We start from the raw sequence: 16659 nt of genomic DNA, 5'->3' as shown, positions 1-16659 counted from the left end.
CGAGCAACAAATGCATAGCGACCAAATTTTAATTCAATTATTATTCGCTTAAGAAATTTTTATATATGTTCCTTTAAGAATATAATTCAAATCTTATCGCAGACAGCATTAGCAAAAGGCACCTTCATTATTGTCAGAATGAACAATCGTCATTCAAAAAGAAGATGGAACATTGTTTAATTAATCAACCCTTAACATTTGTAGGTAAAGCCGTGTTATTGAAATACATAGTTCATAAATGTATAATCTATACTTATTTTTCAAATCGTTATGTAATTTTGATAATTTTAACTGGTAACATTACCAACTACATATTTTTATTTGTGTTTTAATGCTTTTAAATAAAATTGGCAATTAAGAGAATAAGAATTTCATCGATAAGCCATTGTATTTGAAATCAAAATAAAGTGTTTGTTTTAAAAACATAAAGCGTAAAAACATGTCTTGGTGAATGCTTATTGCAAGATTAACTGTAATTTAATGTTGACCATATTTGATATTATTTTCAATAAATAAACTTATACATTTTACTACAAAGCCAACTTTATGACTTTAGTTTACGATACTATATACTAACATTGTCTATGGTCAATGATTGCATTTATAACCGTGGCTCAATTTTTTGTTATCGTTTTAGATAGTACACTGGGTAATGTAACATTCCGTATGTAAGGTGCATGTAATTTTTTGGTAAAAGAATAAAACAATATATTTTGCACAATATGTCTTTTATTTGTTAAAACAAAACCTTTTTTGTAACAAGGGGATTAAGGTCGGGTGTACACTACAACAACGATTTTATTCTGACGGGTAAATTATATCTAATTATTTCTTCCATTCTCCTGTACAAAACATAAGTGGCCTAAATTTCAAAATCTTATTATTTTAATCATCTAATAACGGTAAAATGTAAAATTCTGAAAACATCTGTCTTTGATCTTCTTTTTCTAATTTTAGTTGCAGCAGTAAAATACCATTTGAACTGCATCTTAATACTACCTGCAAAATTATATAAATTATTAAAAAAATGCCTTGAATTGAAGACTAATTTAAAGACAAATATTTTTCGCAATTTTCAACTTTATTATTTTACTTACTACAGATAAAATAATTATCGAGTGACGAATAACGTAACCCTTGCTACATGAAAAGCTATTCGATTATCATATCATCTAGTGTTGTGTCATATTATTCAACTTTGTTAATAATCATTCTATTACATGTAATGTCATAAAAAATCTATACTCTTTCTTTTCTTAACTCTATTTTTTATTTTTGTACTTGAAACATACCTTAGAAGATATTGCTAATGCCTTCATAATCAGTCTTATGTGAGGTAGTTGGTATTTTAGAGTAACAGGCTGATCACAGCTAAAGCTTTCAACCATGTCTGCGGATTTCGGAACATCTATACAAGATCTATCCTATAATAAAAGGGTTTCCTTTAAATATAAAATCTAAAATTATAATATTATTAATAATCTTATAAATATAAAATTTCTTCAATATAAAAAATGTCAAAGCTTAAAAAATATATCAAGATAGCTTTATACAGTCATAACTGTAACTTTTGACAGTTTACTTACATGTCATGCTTACCGACTATACATCAAATCTCATAAAACCCTTTCCAAATTAAGTGCTATTTAACATAGTAATTTGTCACAACTTTTGTTTCTACAGTTGTGTATTACCAATTTATAAAAGAGATTATTAAGTAGCAGGTCTCAATCTTTGTTATCGGACTTAAGTTTCCCCTTCTATCTTAATATATTTGAGAAGTTTTCAAGACTAAATAAACATACCTGCATCCCATATGTAATAATACTGACATTGGGATGATCTGGTGATAAATTAAGCTCAATGATATCACAAGATCTTTCTAGATCTGCCAGCAAGCCTAAAAAAGCAGTTGCTTTCAAAACTAACTTAGCAACTTCTGATGCATCCTCATCCTTTAATTCAAGAACAGAATCTGCTGTTTGTGTTGATATTTCGCAGTCTGTCATCACATTGTGTACGGACTGTGGCTGCAAGCTACACATATACTAAAAACAATATTAATGATCCTTATAAGCTTTAATTTAATTTAAGCATAATTTATATCACAACACATTGCATATTTAAGAACTTTATTCTTTAACCTTAATCAAAGCCAGCTGTAGTCTGGACTTTATTTGGCATTCCCATATATGTAATCTTTATATATTATGGCTATTTTAAGCCAAGTAAAAACTGAGTTCAAATGCTATCAGTTAAAATACAGTACATTATTATTGAATATTTTGTAATTGTCTACTGTATGCATTGAACAGAGATTCTCTCAATAAAAGTTGATAGTTCTGTTGTAAATCCATCCTATTTGTTATATTTTAAAAATATGATTCAGTATTCATGGTTAATAAATAAAACCAATGTAAACCATTGCCATTCCTTTGGATGAATCTACAATGTGCAATAATGAGAAAAACTATCTAGATTATTATTGCTTATGTCTGAAATTGGCCCTAGTTATTGGAACGACAATTGGCAAATATTTTGTGTACCATCGGTGTCTTTTGAATTATATTTTAACAACTTTCATAATAAATAAGTGATAATTTTAATAGTTCAAATAGTAATTACACAAGTAGCAGAGGTGATCCTTCACTTCTGTAGTACATCTTCAAACTTGACTCTTCACTAGCACCAAATATGTTTAAACATTCTGTGAGCACTGCTATACTTATCTGAAAGTAATCATTTAATTTCTTATTGAACAAATTCACATCAAACATACAAATCTGTGTATATACAATAATTAATCACTATTGATATTAAAAATTGTTCATATTTGCCTGAAAACCACAAATATTATTTTTTAAGTTAAACTATATCAATGGTGTCACAGTTGCATGTGGCTTTACACTTTTTATTTTTATTAAGTGTGGCAGTTTACATTTTTTTTTATTAACTAAACATCAGCTAATCTTTGCTGCAGTTGGGAATCGGCATCAAAAACCCCTATTATAAGTGCTTAAATTTGTCAGCTAAGTGAAAATATATATATTACAATGCTAAGACAAAATTAAAGTTCTCAACTAACTGCCATATCAAAATTAAAACCTATTTTATAAGCTTTAATCACTACTTACTTTAAACATGACATCAACATCAGTTCTAACATGATACTCAGTAAAATTATCTGCAGGAATGTAAGCAGAGGCTTGCACACATTTTCCTTCTTCAACTGTTAATTTTAATCCCTCAGACATAGCACTAAATACAGCACACTAAAACATTAATTACTAGACATTTAATAATGTATAAAATAAAATTTTAAAGTATTCATTTCAATGAGCCATTTCTTGATTCTGAAAGTAAAAGGAATATCAGGAACAGGGATAATGTCTGCTACACTATTGAGAATTCTTGAGATTGGCCACCGGATCATGTCAACGGGATATAGTCATTATTATAAGCTGTTTAATTTAAAAGAAGGTAATTTAAATAACATACCTCTTGAAATTGTATGGCTTTTAATAAACTATACAAAGATTTTCCTGTGTCCATAGAAGCTGTGAAATAATATTCTGATGTTCCATTATCCATTTTGATCAAATTCAAAAATGGATTTAACAAGCATTAAATATTGTTCTTGAGTAACTTCTTGATCAATGGTCTTGCCCAGCATACAAGCTATTCTTCCAACTAACACATGTTTACATGTTATTTGCGTTTTCTTGTCTATAACTTGATGTTTGAAAGCTCGACAGGAACAGAAATTGATGTTAGGAAAAATTCGATAGCACTGGTCGTTTTCACCTTTAATTTCTATTAAAGTTCGTACTCTATTTGTAGTAGAGTATGTTTCGAGAGTAGAATACTTTTCCAATATATCCAAAGCACGTTGAAATACAGGGCCAAAAATTGAATAAAGATTTAGCAAGTCTTCATCTGAAACTTTTTAATTTTTCCTGTATACATTTTATTTGAATCAGATTTAAAAAATATATATATTAAGATATTCTAAACAAACTATATACATTCAAACACGTTTGATTCTTTAATTCTTTTCTCAATATGATTTAAAATACTTTCTGCTACTATTGGAATTCTTGAAGAATTGTTCATATTACTTGTTACAAGTCACACTTGCACTATATTATTAATAATATTAAAAGTCGCAATCATTTATACAAAGAAGTTTGTCACAATCGAGGCTTATTAATTAACACATTAAAAGTTAGTTCTATATTATATACTATTATTATGCTAAAAATTTAAAATTACTTTTTATTTCACAAATGAATGTGAATAAAAGTTAGGGTTTCTCAAAGTTCTAACATGTTTTGACGTTTGAGACTGAGTACATAGAATGTCATAGTCTACATGTACATACTACATGCATCAACGGTTATTTGTAGTATGTCTATTGTCTAAAGTTTAAAACAAAAACGAATAACCAATTTTATTATTTTTTGCTTTATAAAATGATCGATTGCATACTTAGTAGAGGAGAGGTGGGAATCCGTATCTTTTGTGTGATATTTAATTTCGTTAAATTCATAAAAGAAGTATAATGTACCATTGATCCATTGAAAAAAATATTGTTTTTTTCCGGTCAAGGACGTTGATATTTTCATGTTTTAAACATATATTTTGTTTCAATTGATATAACAACGATTCTGTTTTAGTTGTCGATTTATGTAGTAAATTTTTGTACAGATTAATTAAAATAATTCACACTCTACGATAACATTATCCTAAATATCGTAATCGATTCAAGTCGGTTTTTAGAACATGGAAGACGAAGCACTATAAAGTTGTAGAGCAGCGCAACAGCAGGCAGACGTCAGCTGAGGCTCTAGTACCGACGTACTTAGAGCTTAGTTGTCAGAACATGTCAAAAATGTGTTACTTCAAAACAAACTGTAATAGTTTAAACATGAGAAATTAAATAATATTATTTAAAATATTTATGTAATATAAGGACTCAAATCTCAGTAAAAATGAAATGTCATATACCAGGGCCGAACGTTAAAGGTTGTTTATTTTACTAAATATTGTTGTTTTTTGCCACTTCTGTACTCATCTATAAAAAGTTTTTTAAGTTCTAGGTAGAACGATACATGCCTTAGCAAGATTCGGGGACGAATTATATTTGGAATCTCTGTCCGATTGTATACTTTTAAGGACTCTTAATGCTGCTGAAAGTGCCTATGCTATGGTAAAATTTAATAAGAATTTTTTTTCTTATTTTAACTACAACTTTTACTCAAGTGATGAAAATGAAGGTCTAAAATGCAAAATATCTATGAAATCTGCATTAAATACCTTTAAATCTCCTACACATATGGATAAACAAGTCGAAAATCTTGAAATAAAACTTGATCCAGTATCATGTAAATTAATATTCCAACTAAAATGCAAACATGGCATAGTTAAAACACATTATGTGTCCATATTAGACTGTAAAGCTATGCAAGCAATTTACACCAAAGATCTTGTGCCTAACAGGTGATTATAATTTTTTTTTTCTAAGATATTATTTATTTTTATTGTACGTAAAATATACAAGACTCAAATATGTTCTATAACTAATACACCATTTTTTAATACCTACCCATAATTGAAAATCTTATTTTAGGATAACATCTTCCCAAAGAATGCTTACTGAAGCTCTTAGTAATTTTCAAAATTCAGATGATCAGGTAACATTGGAGGTATCATCTCAATCCCTCTTAATGCGTAACTACATCGATTCTAATTTGGATTTATGTAAAATAATCAGAACTCAGATAAATATCAAACCATCTGAATTTGATAGTTACATGATAGGAGCTGAAACAATAATCACATTTACTCTCAAAGAGTTCCGAGCATTGTTAGCATTTGCAGAAGCTTTAAGCCTACCCCTCCAACTGCACTTTGAAGTGACCGGAAAGCCTGCAGTTTTTATCGTACATAATGGAAGTACTTTCGAAGCACATTTTGTGCTAGCAACATCAAAACCAGATGTGGCAACACAGGCTTCAACACAAGCTAGCTCTCGAATAGATAAGAAACGAAAAGAAAATTTTAGTTCTCATGAAAGTTCCGCAAAGAAAAAACCCCACATGGATGAAGAAATAACAAAATGTTTAGAAGATGATTCACATTTATTTAATGATATTGAAGTACCAGAAGATGTATGCACCGAAAAAGGACAAAATGTTAGCCAGGCACATTTTGTTGAGCGAAATATGGACTGTGATAATATTCCTGCCTCTCCAACATCTCGGATTAAAATAAAATCTGTATTTAAAAGATGCTTTGAAAGCACTTTTGATCCAAGTATACAAGGAATAGTGCTAGCTGAGAATTCTGATAGTGACTAAGTTCACTAAGCAAATGTGTAAATACAGAACTTTAATAATTTAACTGTTATTACTAATAAGTGTTGTTAAACTAATAAAATAATAAAAATGAAATAACCTTTTCACTGCATTATGATTTTATAGTAAAAATATACATACAAGTAAATAATGTACACACTTCACAAATCAATATTTCAGGGCATAATTATAAATATTTTCAATTGATTAATACAACATTTAATTTTATGGTTAATAATTCCAATCTATAAAGGAACCATTGGTATTATTGAAGATATAATATTTTATCTACTTCCATGGCAATAGTTAAAACTAAAGTAACAATTAGGCAAGTGAATAAGTGGATTTTCATGGGAAGTTTTCATTAGTGATGAAACCATATTATGCCACATATTTATCAATCACCCATTTATTGTTGTCATAACATTACATGGTTTAATATTAATTCAATTCAAATACTCGAAGCAATGGTTACGCTGCAAAAATAAGTTTAAAATTTTAAATATATAAAATAGCTTATATATTATTATAACATCATAACATATCTGTGCTTCATATGCTTAAGTGCAGAATATGGGCAAGGTATACCGTTATAAAAAGATAATTTTACAAAATTCGCATTTATTCATTGATATAATTGGTTTTAATTTTACTACTAGCAACACAAAATATTTTCCAGAAACTCTCGAAATGAACATTATAAATGAATTATTACATAAACTATGGTAACTTACAATTTTACAAAAACTTTTTTACAAATTTTTGTGATTGATGTGACAGTTATGTTTACAAATCATTTTTACTAAGAGAAATAATTAAATTACTGTAACAATTTGGTTTTACTATAAAGAGATCGACAAAGTAATCTTTAATGCAGATTCGTATTCTGTAGAAAAAAAAATATCATACACCATTTAATTATCATAACAATAGCTAGCTAACATGTCTTAAAAAAGATGAAAAAGACCTCAAGTTCTACCTTTAATTTATTATTTATAAAATACGGCAGCGATACCATTTAATTACAATAATTATTTATTTTAAATCAATTTCAATATTGTCTCTGGCCCAGATGGTGGGGCTTGCACTATATCATGGCGATTCTCTGCGGTTGCAAAGATGCCCAAACTGTTTCACCCAACACTCACTATCCAAATAAATAAATGAAAAAGGGCACTGTTATTTAAGAACAATCCTCCTGGCTCTTTCTCACACACTGCGCTACTTTTCTTTTAAACTCCGAATATGATTCTCTCCATTCCTTCTGTAAAAAGAATGAGAATGAGCACACAGCTACTACTATCAGTTTGGTTTGACGCCAGCTAGTGTGCAACCTAATGTTAAATACATAATATGTGTCTTAATGGTGTCACATGGCCCTTTTTCAACACGACTCTGTTGTAAAATTTCTCTCCATCCTAAAAACAATCTTCTTGACTTTTCCTAACACATCTGGCAACTTTCTTTTTGAAATCCGAATACCTCTCTCTCCATTCTTTCTGTGGATACAAATAACATGAATTTGAGTACAATAAACATACATATATACCTGCTGTTAACAGATTGTTTATGAAAATTTGTTCAAGTTTTTTATGAAAACAATAGTGTATCAAAGAACTTAATAGTTGAAACAGTTCATTCCATTTAATAAATGTAGATTAGAAACATTATGATTCGCTGATGAGATTCTATAACAGTCTTAGTAAAAACCTGCTAGAAAGACAATAGAAACAAGTAAAAATACATTTATATTTTTATGAATATGAATAAAAAATCACATGATTTAAAATGTAATGATCACTATTGATAATATAAATGGTAACTAAATAATAATTCATACATACTTTATAAAAAAGTGATTCAATGTGTTCTTGACAAACCTTTAAGTACTTATCACTGGAGTTTTATATTATTTCTTATTGTTTTCAAACTAATTAGATAATTATTATAAAATTAATAATGATGTTATTAATAGTTTATTATACATTTTATATAATATATTAATTATTATTTGAGATAAAGCCCTCTTTAACTCTGCTTAGTTTCATATCTCCAATTGAAATAATGAAAGCTATAAAAAAAACTTTAAATGTTTTTATATTAAAACAAAGTTTTCTTATCACAATATCGTAATTAAATTTCAAATTATTACATAATTAAGCAAGACGTTAATGTATATCTAAGCTTTTGTTTTATGTTTTAAAACTGATGTTATGTTCACAAATCTAATAAAACTGTTGAATTAAGAGTAAACCAAAACACAAAATGATGTAAGTTGAAATATACACATGAAATTTTTATTCTCCTTAACAGTTTTGTTCTATTTCTAATAAAACAGTATTATCTTTAATTTGATTAGTTATTAATTCAATATTTTTTTCAAAAGAAATACTTACAGCTGCATCAACATTAGCAGGACTCTCGTCATTTGGATCAGCCAACATAGAAATAACACTTATGAGAATAGTTTCCACTGTGTGGACAGGCAGCCATCTCTCAGAGGCTTTTTCATAGCCCCACTTGTCATCACCTGGCTCATGCAGTATTGATATGCATACATCACCATTCTTTTCAACTGGAATTTTTAGAGGCATTAAATATAACACGAAACGATAGCCAATTAAAACTTACAAAATTTATAAAGTATAATAAAATATTTTTACATTATTAAGGAAAGTATTAGATGATTTTGTCTATGAACAGAGACATATTTATACAATATAAAAAACAAATTATACCATAATTATTGTTATCCTATTTGTTGAAATGTTTTTGATAATATATATATATATATATATATATATATATATATATATATATATATATATATATATATATATATATATATATATAATCAATAGGACTAATATTTTCTCATATTGTATATTATTTTATAATTAATAATACTTGTAAAGTTATCATTATATATAGATTTATTAGGCAAAATGGTTATGATCACAGAAAATAAATCTAGTATCATTATTTTTGTTAACTTTTTCTTCAGTTACCACCTGATATCAACTACCACACTCTACAAATAAAATACTATTAGTCTAACATAAAATAACGTTTGGTAATTATAAAATTAAAATTTGATTATTACTCACTATTTGGATGCCAAATTTCTGTGACAAACTTCATCCTAGGTGGTCTCAAAGGGTATTCTTTTGGAAAATGTAAATGTGCCTTAAAGAATCCACCTTCACTGTAAAATATAACAACAGGATATAAAAATAATACCACATTAAATGTTTTGCTTATTAATATCTTATTTTACCGATAATCTATACATGAATGCTGGAATTTTAATGCTGTGGTTGCATAATGTGCATTTATCAAAAGGCCTTTTTCAAGCATAACAGTTATGTATATATATTGCAATTAAAATTAGATTATATTTGAATTAATTATTACGTATTAAAACTAATAACTTGTTTCTAAATTACATTTACTTAGTTTTAAAAGATACTGCACTGTTGAGGTAGTTTTTGTTGACCTAGTTACAGTAAATATGTAATGTAATAAAATACATTAATTCTTTTCATTTCTGCAAATCATGATTTTTATGTTTTTATTTAAAAACTTACTATAATGTGTCTGGAGGGCCAATAATAAGGACCTCCCATCTGTAAATGTCATTGTCATCTATCAACCCAGCAGAAAAACCTTCTACTGGATTTTTGTTCAGTTCTGAAAGAAAAGCACAGAATGACTCATCTTCTCAAATATTTTTATTTAAATCGTATACATTTAATAAGCGTAATGTGAAACTTTGCCAAGTTCAAACTGAAATGCCTCATTATTATTTGTCTTTGGCTACCAGTGCCTGTCACTGCGGCAAATATTGATTTTATTTGCACTTATTTATCACTTTACACGTAAAAACCCGAAACGTAGATATAGACAAATGTTTATTAAAAATTAATAAGCTTCGAAAACTGCAAAAATACCCTAAATTCATCTCGCTAAGGTCAATGATTGCACGAATAGTTATGTCGCCTAACGCTCTCACTTTAACCATTTTCAAAATTGTGATAAAAATAATCTTATATTACACATACCTGCTAGTTGCTTTTTTAATAAAAGCGAAGACTGTGGCTCTGACATTAATTACAATTATGAAATTTACCCTGACGACACGAAACAAATGATTTTTCCACAAAAGATGGCTGGCTGAATTTGTGCAGGTTGTGAAACATATGAGCTGTGCTTGTTTCCGGTACATAGGTGTTGCCATAATTTGACAAATACAAATAAATGTTTCCAAAAGATAAAAATTAAATTAGAAGAAAAGAAAAAATAATAGAAGAAAAAAATTAAGTGGTTGAACACAACTTAATTTTTTTTTTAAAGTAGTTAATTATTGTCATAAATCAGTAAGTATACATAGGATTTCAATTTGAAAAAAAACATTGTGACCTATCGGAAAATCACTGGTATTCAAAAATGTGGACCTTGTCTTTTGTGAATCTTTTAGAAGATCATTATTGGATCATCGAATGATTTTGCGAATAGATTAATTATTTAAAATGTAGGGTAGAATTTCAAAGCTTAAATAACTTAGGTTTATAAAATAAATAGGTTTATAAACACCGTCATATAATTATTGTATTATAAGATTTTGTTCTTCCTTGTACAAATTTTCTACTACGTTGAATAGGTTGAAGGTCTTTGTGCAAGCCTGTCGACTACGGCTATCTGTCTGAGTAGGTACCACCCATTCATCAGATATTCTTTTCATCAACAGTACTCAGTATTGTCCGGCTTGAAGGGTCAGTGAGCCAATGTAACTACAGGCACAAGGGACATAACATCTTAGTTTGTTGTCACATTGATGATGTAAGGAATGGTTAATATTTAATACAGCGCTATTGTCTATGGGTGGTGGTGACCACTTACCGACTGGCCCATGTTTGCCCGCTAACATATACTATATAAATATATATAAAATAATAATTTTTACTAGGTACTGTCCTAATTTCGTAGGGCACATTACTATACTACTGTATTGCTCAAGATAACGCTTATATAAAATAAGAAGATATAAGCTAATAGTAAAACTATACTATGTACTATAGTTGCTGAAGACATTATTTTTTTTAACATAAAAATGGAAGTAAGTTACGTTATAATTTTTTTGGTGAATTTTTGAATTAGCGAATAACATCAAAATATTTTTTTTATAATTCGTTTTGTTGCGGCACAGGTTTGGGTAATGTTTTATTTCGAAAGCGTCCGAACAAAATTTTGTCTATGACTACATGAAGGGCCGGAGCTACTATATGGCTTTTTGGGCTTCAGCCCAGGACCCCATGGACTCAAGGGGCTAAATAATTAAATTGCTAGTAATGACAATTTTATAAATAAAAATAATATATATAAAAGTATGTTTTATTACGATATAGTATAAGTTTAATTATTATAGAATTATTCTATATCTGAAGAATCTTTTGCCTTCTTTGCCTCTGGTTCTGATTGATGGTGGTCACCATTACTTTGTTCCCTCTTTCTTTTATTCTTCTTATATTTTTTCGTTTTTTTGACTCCATTTTGTTTTTTAGTTATTTCGTTTTTGTTTGGATTTTTAACAATCCCCTTTAATGATCCCAAATCATCTAACAATGTTTTGAAATTTAAATTTGATGGAATTTTGCAGTTTTCATGAAACATTCGCATTATGTTGATCAATTTTTTTAAGGTTGCTACAAAATTAGATGTAACTTCTATTTTGTTTTCAGATTTTATTGATTCGGAAAAAGTACTGTTAAAAGATTTTTCTATTTTATTAATTTGAGTCGTTATTTGCTCTGACGTTGGTTTCAATCTATTCAATGCCTGGTAGAAACCAATTACCAGATTTAAGCCTTCATTGCGACGAAATTGGCGCACGTTCGCATTAAATATATTTTTAATGATAATCGGCAATAAATTATATTTTCCGTCCCATTCTGTTTGTAAAACATTATGGAAGAAAATGATTGGCAGCAGGCAATTACGGTTTTGGAAGTAATTTTCTACCGCTTCTTCGAATATTTCAATAATTGGTGATTTTCCATTTTGTTTCTTAGATGATTTCGAAGCTTTAATGGGGATTTTTTGAGAACAATGAATAATGAATATCGAAAAATAAGTTATAATATCACCAAGTGCTTGATACATAAAATGAGACCTGTCACCTTTTTCTATAATGGATTTTAAAAAGTCACCCAATATTTCAACTGAAATGTCATGTGCAGTAGAAAACTTTTTAATTTTTGGAAAATTTTTGATAGTTTTTCTAACCCTATTTTCTAATTCTTTAAATTGATTATCCTGCATACAAAATTCAAGGCACCTTGAAAGTGGTGCAATCATGCCTAGACAAATATCCATAGCAGGATCTTTCTCTAGATAAATGTCGATAAGATCTAACACTCTGATTCTAAAGTCAGATAATGCTTTTTTGTTTTTGCGGTCTTTCTTGGTTTTAATATTTTTACCCTGATGGAATTGTTTAAATGCTTCAGCTAAAGCTTCATCCAATTTTTTTCCTTCACCCTCACTTATCATATCTGCATCTATGCTTTCGGCGTCTGTGTCAGGAGCAGCTGCTGTGCCTAATGCTTTTTGAACTGCTAGACGTAACTGATCAGGTATTTTCATCTCCTCATCTTCTTCTTCTATATCGCTACCATCACTCATGTCAGTTTCATTGGTATCTTTATTCTCATCATTACTCTCTTTGTCAGATTCGTCCGAATTTTCATCATCACCTTCTTCATCTTCTGATTCACTATCATGTCTAAGTGGGTTAGCTTCACTTTCTGGATCCAAAACAGAAATGATTTGGTTCATTGAAGTAGGTGTTAAATCTTCCCAAAGAAGTCTAAATACACATTGGACAACAGATCGGAGAACACTAGATTCAATTGATAATATAGATAAGAGAACTTCAATTAACACTTCCATCCACTCTGGTTCATCCTCATCTATGGTCTCTTTATTTTTACCTGTTTTTTTCTTCTTTCCTTTTTTATAGTGTTCGTAACAACTTTTTAACTCTGTTATTGAGCTTCGTGCAATATTTACATGTGATGGTTCAGAAAATAAAAACAATCCAAGTTGATATAGTAATATTAGAAAAACTTTATCAATTTTTGATTTGGCATCATTTTGCTCAATTTTCTTACATATACCTGTAAGCATTTCCCAACACTCTATATTTTCTTTTGAAAATTGTTTTTCCAGTTTTTCACGGACTTGTTCTTTGTTCATAATATTCGATGTGAATGTGGTAAGCGATGATAAAACTAAAACTAAATCATCAACATTGGAAAAACGAGATGTGAAACATCTGTAAAAGCATGTCTTTATAGAACCTGAAAAAAAATTGTTTCAATTAGTATTTTTACTACAAAGAGTTTTACTATTTAAGAATGGCCATTAATTGATATATAATTCTTGCATACCTGCTAATTCACTACTGACAGCAATATTCTGATCACCACTAATTTTGAAAAATCCAAAGCACATCAACAGTTGCATATGATTTATTTTAAAAGCAGTATCTTGTTTCATTGCATCATGGCTAACGATAAAAGATATTATTTCAGCAGCTTTAACCCTTTCATTGTTATACCAGTTCCTTTCAACATTTTCTTTAATAATTTTTTTGGAAGTATTCATGAGAACTTTTTTTAATAATCCAGCCAATTTCTTTAAGCCATCTATGTCCAAATCAGCTATTGTCGATTTTATGACTGTCGAACCTGTGATTTCAGTAAAATTTATTTCACCAGGACCAAATAAGAGTTTCTTTAATGTTGCAACTCTTAAGTTACTATCAACACCTGGCATTTTTAATGCTTTGGAAAGAGATGTCAGCACTTCTTTCTCTTTCTTAATCACTATCTTATGATCATCCTCATTGTCCCTCTTGTTTCTTATTTTGCTCGCCGTTTGCAAGCCTTTAAACCAATCCATAAATAATTTGAAAAAATTGTCAGTAATCAGGTCAGGTATCATGGCCACATTGTCTTGAATGCTGAGTAAAATAATATTGAGTATATTTAATGATACCAGCTCTCGGTTTCTATTATGTTTTACAAGATGACTATCAATTTTATTCCAGAATGACATCAAATGTGGGGATTGGGATATTTGTGTTGCAATTTCTTTGTAAATAGGATGGTTTATTGAGTTTAAATCAACTCCAGTCTGTAAAAATGGAAATAAAATTAAAAATTGAGTAAATTAATCAATAGATATATATTCAGCTAATACTGTTAAAATCTAGGTACAAGAAAATAGGAGTTACCCACACCACCACACAGTTATATGGTGGCAAAAAATACGAAGCATCAAGACTATTTAAAAAAAAAATTGTAGTACAAAAGACATACCATTATTTTTTCACAAATATCAGAAATATTATCCTCGTGTAATATTTCTGGCACCCCAATTAACTTCCTGAGTTTTACTTTTTCAGGAAACTTCTTACTTATTACTAGAAGAAAATATAAAGAGTCCAAAGTATGCTCCTTAATATCTTTTTTGTAATCCTGTTTGATATTTGACCATACAATTGATGAAAATTGGTCTTCATCAAGCTGAAAAGAGTTATTAAATCTTGTAAAAAATAAACAGAAACATGATATTCTATACTTTAGTTCTTTGTTATTTGTTTACCTTACTATAATTTGCTTAAGATGAGGGGTGCCTTTGAGTTAGACATTTACGTAATGTTGCATAGCTTTACTGGATTTGATAAAAAATAAGCTTAACAATAAACAAACCTTATCAATGAACTCTAGTAAGATGATAGATGCCGTAGTCGAAAGGTACGATTTTTTATTACCAGCTACTTGAAGAAGTTGTAATATTTCTTTTTGTTCTTCTGGTGTACTTTTCAACATCAAACCAGATCTAAACAAAGCTCCACATACTAATATCTGCCCTAGGGCCACATCTCCGACTTCCTGCAATATATCACTCATATCAAAATAGTGAAAAAGAATAACATAAAATGGAATAAAAAGTTGAAGTTTTTAAGTTTAGGATCATACATCAACATACATTAATATTACAATACTTTATTACAAAATGCTATGTATATAAATTAAGGAAATATTGATGCTGGTGGAAATTAATTTGTCACTTTGGAAAATTTATTATTGCTTAATATATTTTATTTAAGTGATTTAATGATAACAATACTCGCGAAAAAATGAATACATACACTCTTTGATGAGCCATTGGCATGTAGTTCTTTTTTCACTAAGTCCAATAATTGTTGTACATTTATCTCTTCAAATTGATGTATCAAGCTAACAAGTGTAGCACAATAACCCAGTCGCATATCAATGATATTTGCACCCATACTTCTTACTAACCGTTTCAAGACATACTGTATATCTTTTTCATTCTGAAAATAAATTTAAATTAAAACTACCTTATTTAACATTTATCTTTAAAGATAAAAACAGTAATGGTATTTATTATTATAAACACAAAATTATGGTTTAAGTGACAAAGTAAATAAATTTAACATCATTATATAAATGGCGATAACTCTATTTATTAAATAAGCGAATGAGCTTAGTAATAAATACGTTAACTTTATTAAAATAAGTAAAAACGTGGTTATTGAATAGTTAAAATTAACTCTAACCTTATTTTCAGCGAGTCGCGTAATTATTTTTATGCCGCCTAAAACTTTAACGTCATCTTTTGTAGATTTAAGTAAATCAAACGCATCTAATAAAGACGCAGTTATCTCTTTTTGAGTTTTTTCAACAACACTTTCGTCCTTCATTTTATTTTAAATTTTGATATAAACTTAATCAAAAAATTACTCGAAACCCACATGGGTGCAAGTTCTATCAACACGAGACACAAGTCGCAGTATTCATTTGATAGTTGTCATTGTCAAATTATAAATGACAGAAGTAAATAGTCCAGAGATGTGCATTTTCTTGAATGTTCACTAATATACATACATCGATAATAAAAATCAATACATCAATTCACTTTGAAAGAAAGTTAGAAAAATATCTTGTGAATCACATAATAACCGATAATGGATGTTTATTTTATGTAAAATAAAAATAAAACAGTAATGACACTGTATTTTCTATTACGACGTTTATTTACTAAAATATCAAATTTAATATTAAAATATCTCCAAATTATGAAGTTACATATTCAAAAACAAATAATACCCATTCATTAATTCAGAGTTTTATTCCAAACGTAAATATTTATTGAAATTTGTACATCTATTTTTAATTTTAGTTAAAGTTTAATTATTGTTAAATATATAATT

At 28.5% G+C, this 16659-nt stretch overlaps 4 protein-coding genes across 6 annotated transcripts; 1 reads left to right on the top strand and 3 right to left on the bottom strand.

Annotated features, from left to right (window-relative positions):
• Nucleotides 1-717: 717 nt before the first annotated feature.
• LOC125071677 (cell cycle checkpoint protein RAD1) lies at nucleotides 718-3737 on the bottom strand. Its single transcript, XM_047682005.1, has 6 exons — nucleotides 3499-3737; nucleotides 3135-3272; nucleotides 2626-2729; nucleotides 1806-2037; nucleotides 1293-1424; nucleotides 718-999 (listed from the first exon to the last, which is right to left on the bottom strand). Exons 1-6 carry the CDS (start codon nucleotides 3589-3591, stop codon nucleotides 886-888), a joined length of 813 nt encoding a protein of 270 aa, XP_047537961.1. The 5' UTR covers nucleotides 3592-3737; the 3' UTR covers nucleotides 718-885.
• A 692-nt stretch (nucleotides 3738-4429) lies between these two features.
• Nucleotides 4430-6422, top strand: LOC125071676 (cell cycle checkpoint control protein RAD9A). 2 transcript variants are annotated; one of them, XM_047682004.1, is made up of 4 exons: nucleotides 4430-4502; nucleotides 4780-5025; nucleotides 5100-5499; nucleotides 5630-6422. In XM_047682004.1, exons 2-4 carry the CDS (start codon nucleotides 4992-4994, stop codon nucleotides 6357-6359), a joined length of 1164 nt encoding a protein of 387 aa, XP_047537960.1. In that variant the 5' UTR covers nucleotides 4430-4502; nucleotides 4780-4991; the 3' UTR covers nucleotides 6360-6422. The 2 variants fall into 2 exon arrangements, with proteins under 2 accessions (XP_047537960.1, XP_047537958.1); XM_047682002.1 differs by having other exon boundaries at nucleotides 4432-4502; nucleotides 5094-5499.
• An 897-nt stretch (nucleotides 6423-7319) lies between these two features.
• Nucleotides 7320-10579, bottom strand: LOC125071678 (ubiquitin-conjugating enzyme E2 G1). Of its 2 annotated transcripts, none has more exons than XM_047682007.1 (5): nucleotides 10418-10579; nucleotides 9944-10046; nucleotides 9464-9561; nucleotides 8753-8931; nucleotides 7320-7620 (listed from the first exon to the last, which is right to left on the bottom strand). In XM_047682007.1, exons 1-5 carry the CDS (start codon nucleotides 10461-10463, stop codon nucleotides 7540-7542), a joined length of 507 nt encoding a protein of 168 aa, XP_047537963.1. In that variant the 5' UTR covers nucleotides 10464-10579; the 3' UTR covers nucleotides 7320-7539. The 2 variants fall into 2 exon arrangements, with proteins under 2 accessions (XP_047537963.1, XP_047537962.1); XM_047682006.1 differs by having other exon boundaries at nucleotides 7320-7855; nucleotides 10418-10577.
• Nucleotides 10580-11740: 1161 nt separating this feature from the next.
• LOC125071887 (myb-binding protein 1A-like protein) lies at nucleotides 11741-16241 on the bottom strand. The gene is made up of 6 exons (XM_047682306.1): nucleotides 16006-16241; nucleotides 15574-15759; nucleotides 15131-15313; nucleotides 14738-14944; nucleotides 13805-14552; nucleotides 11741-13714 (listed from the first exon to the last, which is right to left on the bottom strand). The coding sequence occupies exons 1-6, from the start codon at nucleotides 16147-16149 to the stop codon at nucleotides 11784-11786; spliced, it is 3399 nt and encodes a 1132-aa protein (XP_047538262.1). The 5' UTR covers nucleotides 16150-16241; the 3' UTR covers nucleotides 11741-11783.
• Nucleotides 16242-16659: the final 418 nt, after the last annotated feature.

The sequence above is a fragment of the Vanessa atalanta genome, chromosome 20 (assembly GCF_905147765.1).
Source record: "Vanessa atalanta chromosome 20, ilVanAtal1.2, whole genome shotgun sequence".
Lineage (NCBI taxonomy): Eukaryota > Metazoa > Arthropoda > Insecta > Lepidoptera > Nymphalidae > Vanessa > Vanessa atalanta.
This window is presented reverse-complemented; position numbering and strand designations above follow the sequence as displayed.

Bases quoted from the DNA above. Each gene is read 5' to 3' on its own strand.
- LOC125071677 (XM_047682005.1), bottom strand. From the start codon at position 3,591: ATGGATAATGGAACATCAGAATATTATTTCACAGCTTCTATGGACACA. The intron at 3,273-3,498 runs GTATGTTATTTA...TTAATGTTTTAG, and splicing joins AAGCCATACAATTTCAAGAG to TGTGCTGTATTTAGTGCTAT. The intron at 2,730-3,134 runs GTAAGTAGTGAT...GATTACTTTCAG, and splicing joins ATGTTGATGTCATGTTTAAA to ATAAGTATAGCAGTGCTCAC.
- LOC125071676 (XM_047682002.1), top strand. From the start codon at position 4,992: ATGAAATGTCATATACCAGGGCCGAACGTTAAAG. The intron at 5,026-5,093 runs GTTGTTTATTTT...AAGTTTTTTAAG, and splicing joins ACCAGGGCCGAACGTTAAAG to TTCTAGGTAGAACGATACAT. The intron at 5,500-5,629 runs GTGATTATAATT...ATCTTATTTTAG, and splicing joins AAAGATCTTGTGCCTAACAG to GATAACATCTTCCCAAAGAA.
- LOC125071678 (XM_047682007.1), bottom strand. From the start codon at position 10,463: ATGTCAGAGCCACAGTCTTCGCTTTTATTAAAAAAGCAACTAGCAG. The intron at 9,562-9,943 runs GTAAGTTTTTAA...TATATTTTACAG, and splicing joins GGCCCTCCAGACACATTATA to TGAAGGTGGATTCTTTAAGG. The intron at 8,932-9,463 runs GTGAGTAATAAT...TAAAAATTCCAG, and splicing joins AGAAATTTGGCATCCAAATA to TTGAAAAGAATGGTGATGTA.
- LOC125071887 (XM_047682306.1), bottom strand. From the start codon at position 16,149: ATGAAGGACGAAAGTGTTGTTGAAAAAACTCAAAAAGAGATAACTGCG. The intron at 15,760-16,005 runs GTTAGAGTTAAT...ATTTATTTTCAG, and splicing joins CGCGACTCGCTGAAAATAAG to AATGAAAAAGATATACAGTA. The intron at 14,553-14,737 runs GTATGTCTTTTG...CCATTTTTACAG, and splicing joins ATATTTGTGAAAAAATAATG to ACTGGAGTTGATTTAAACTC.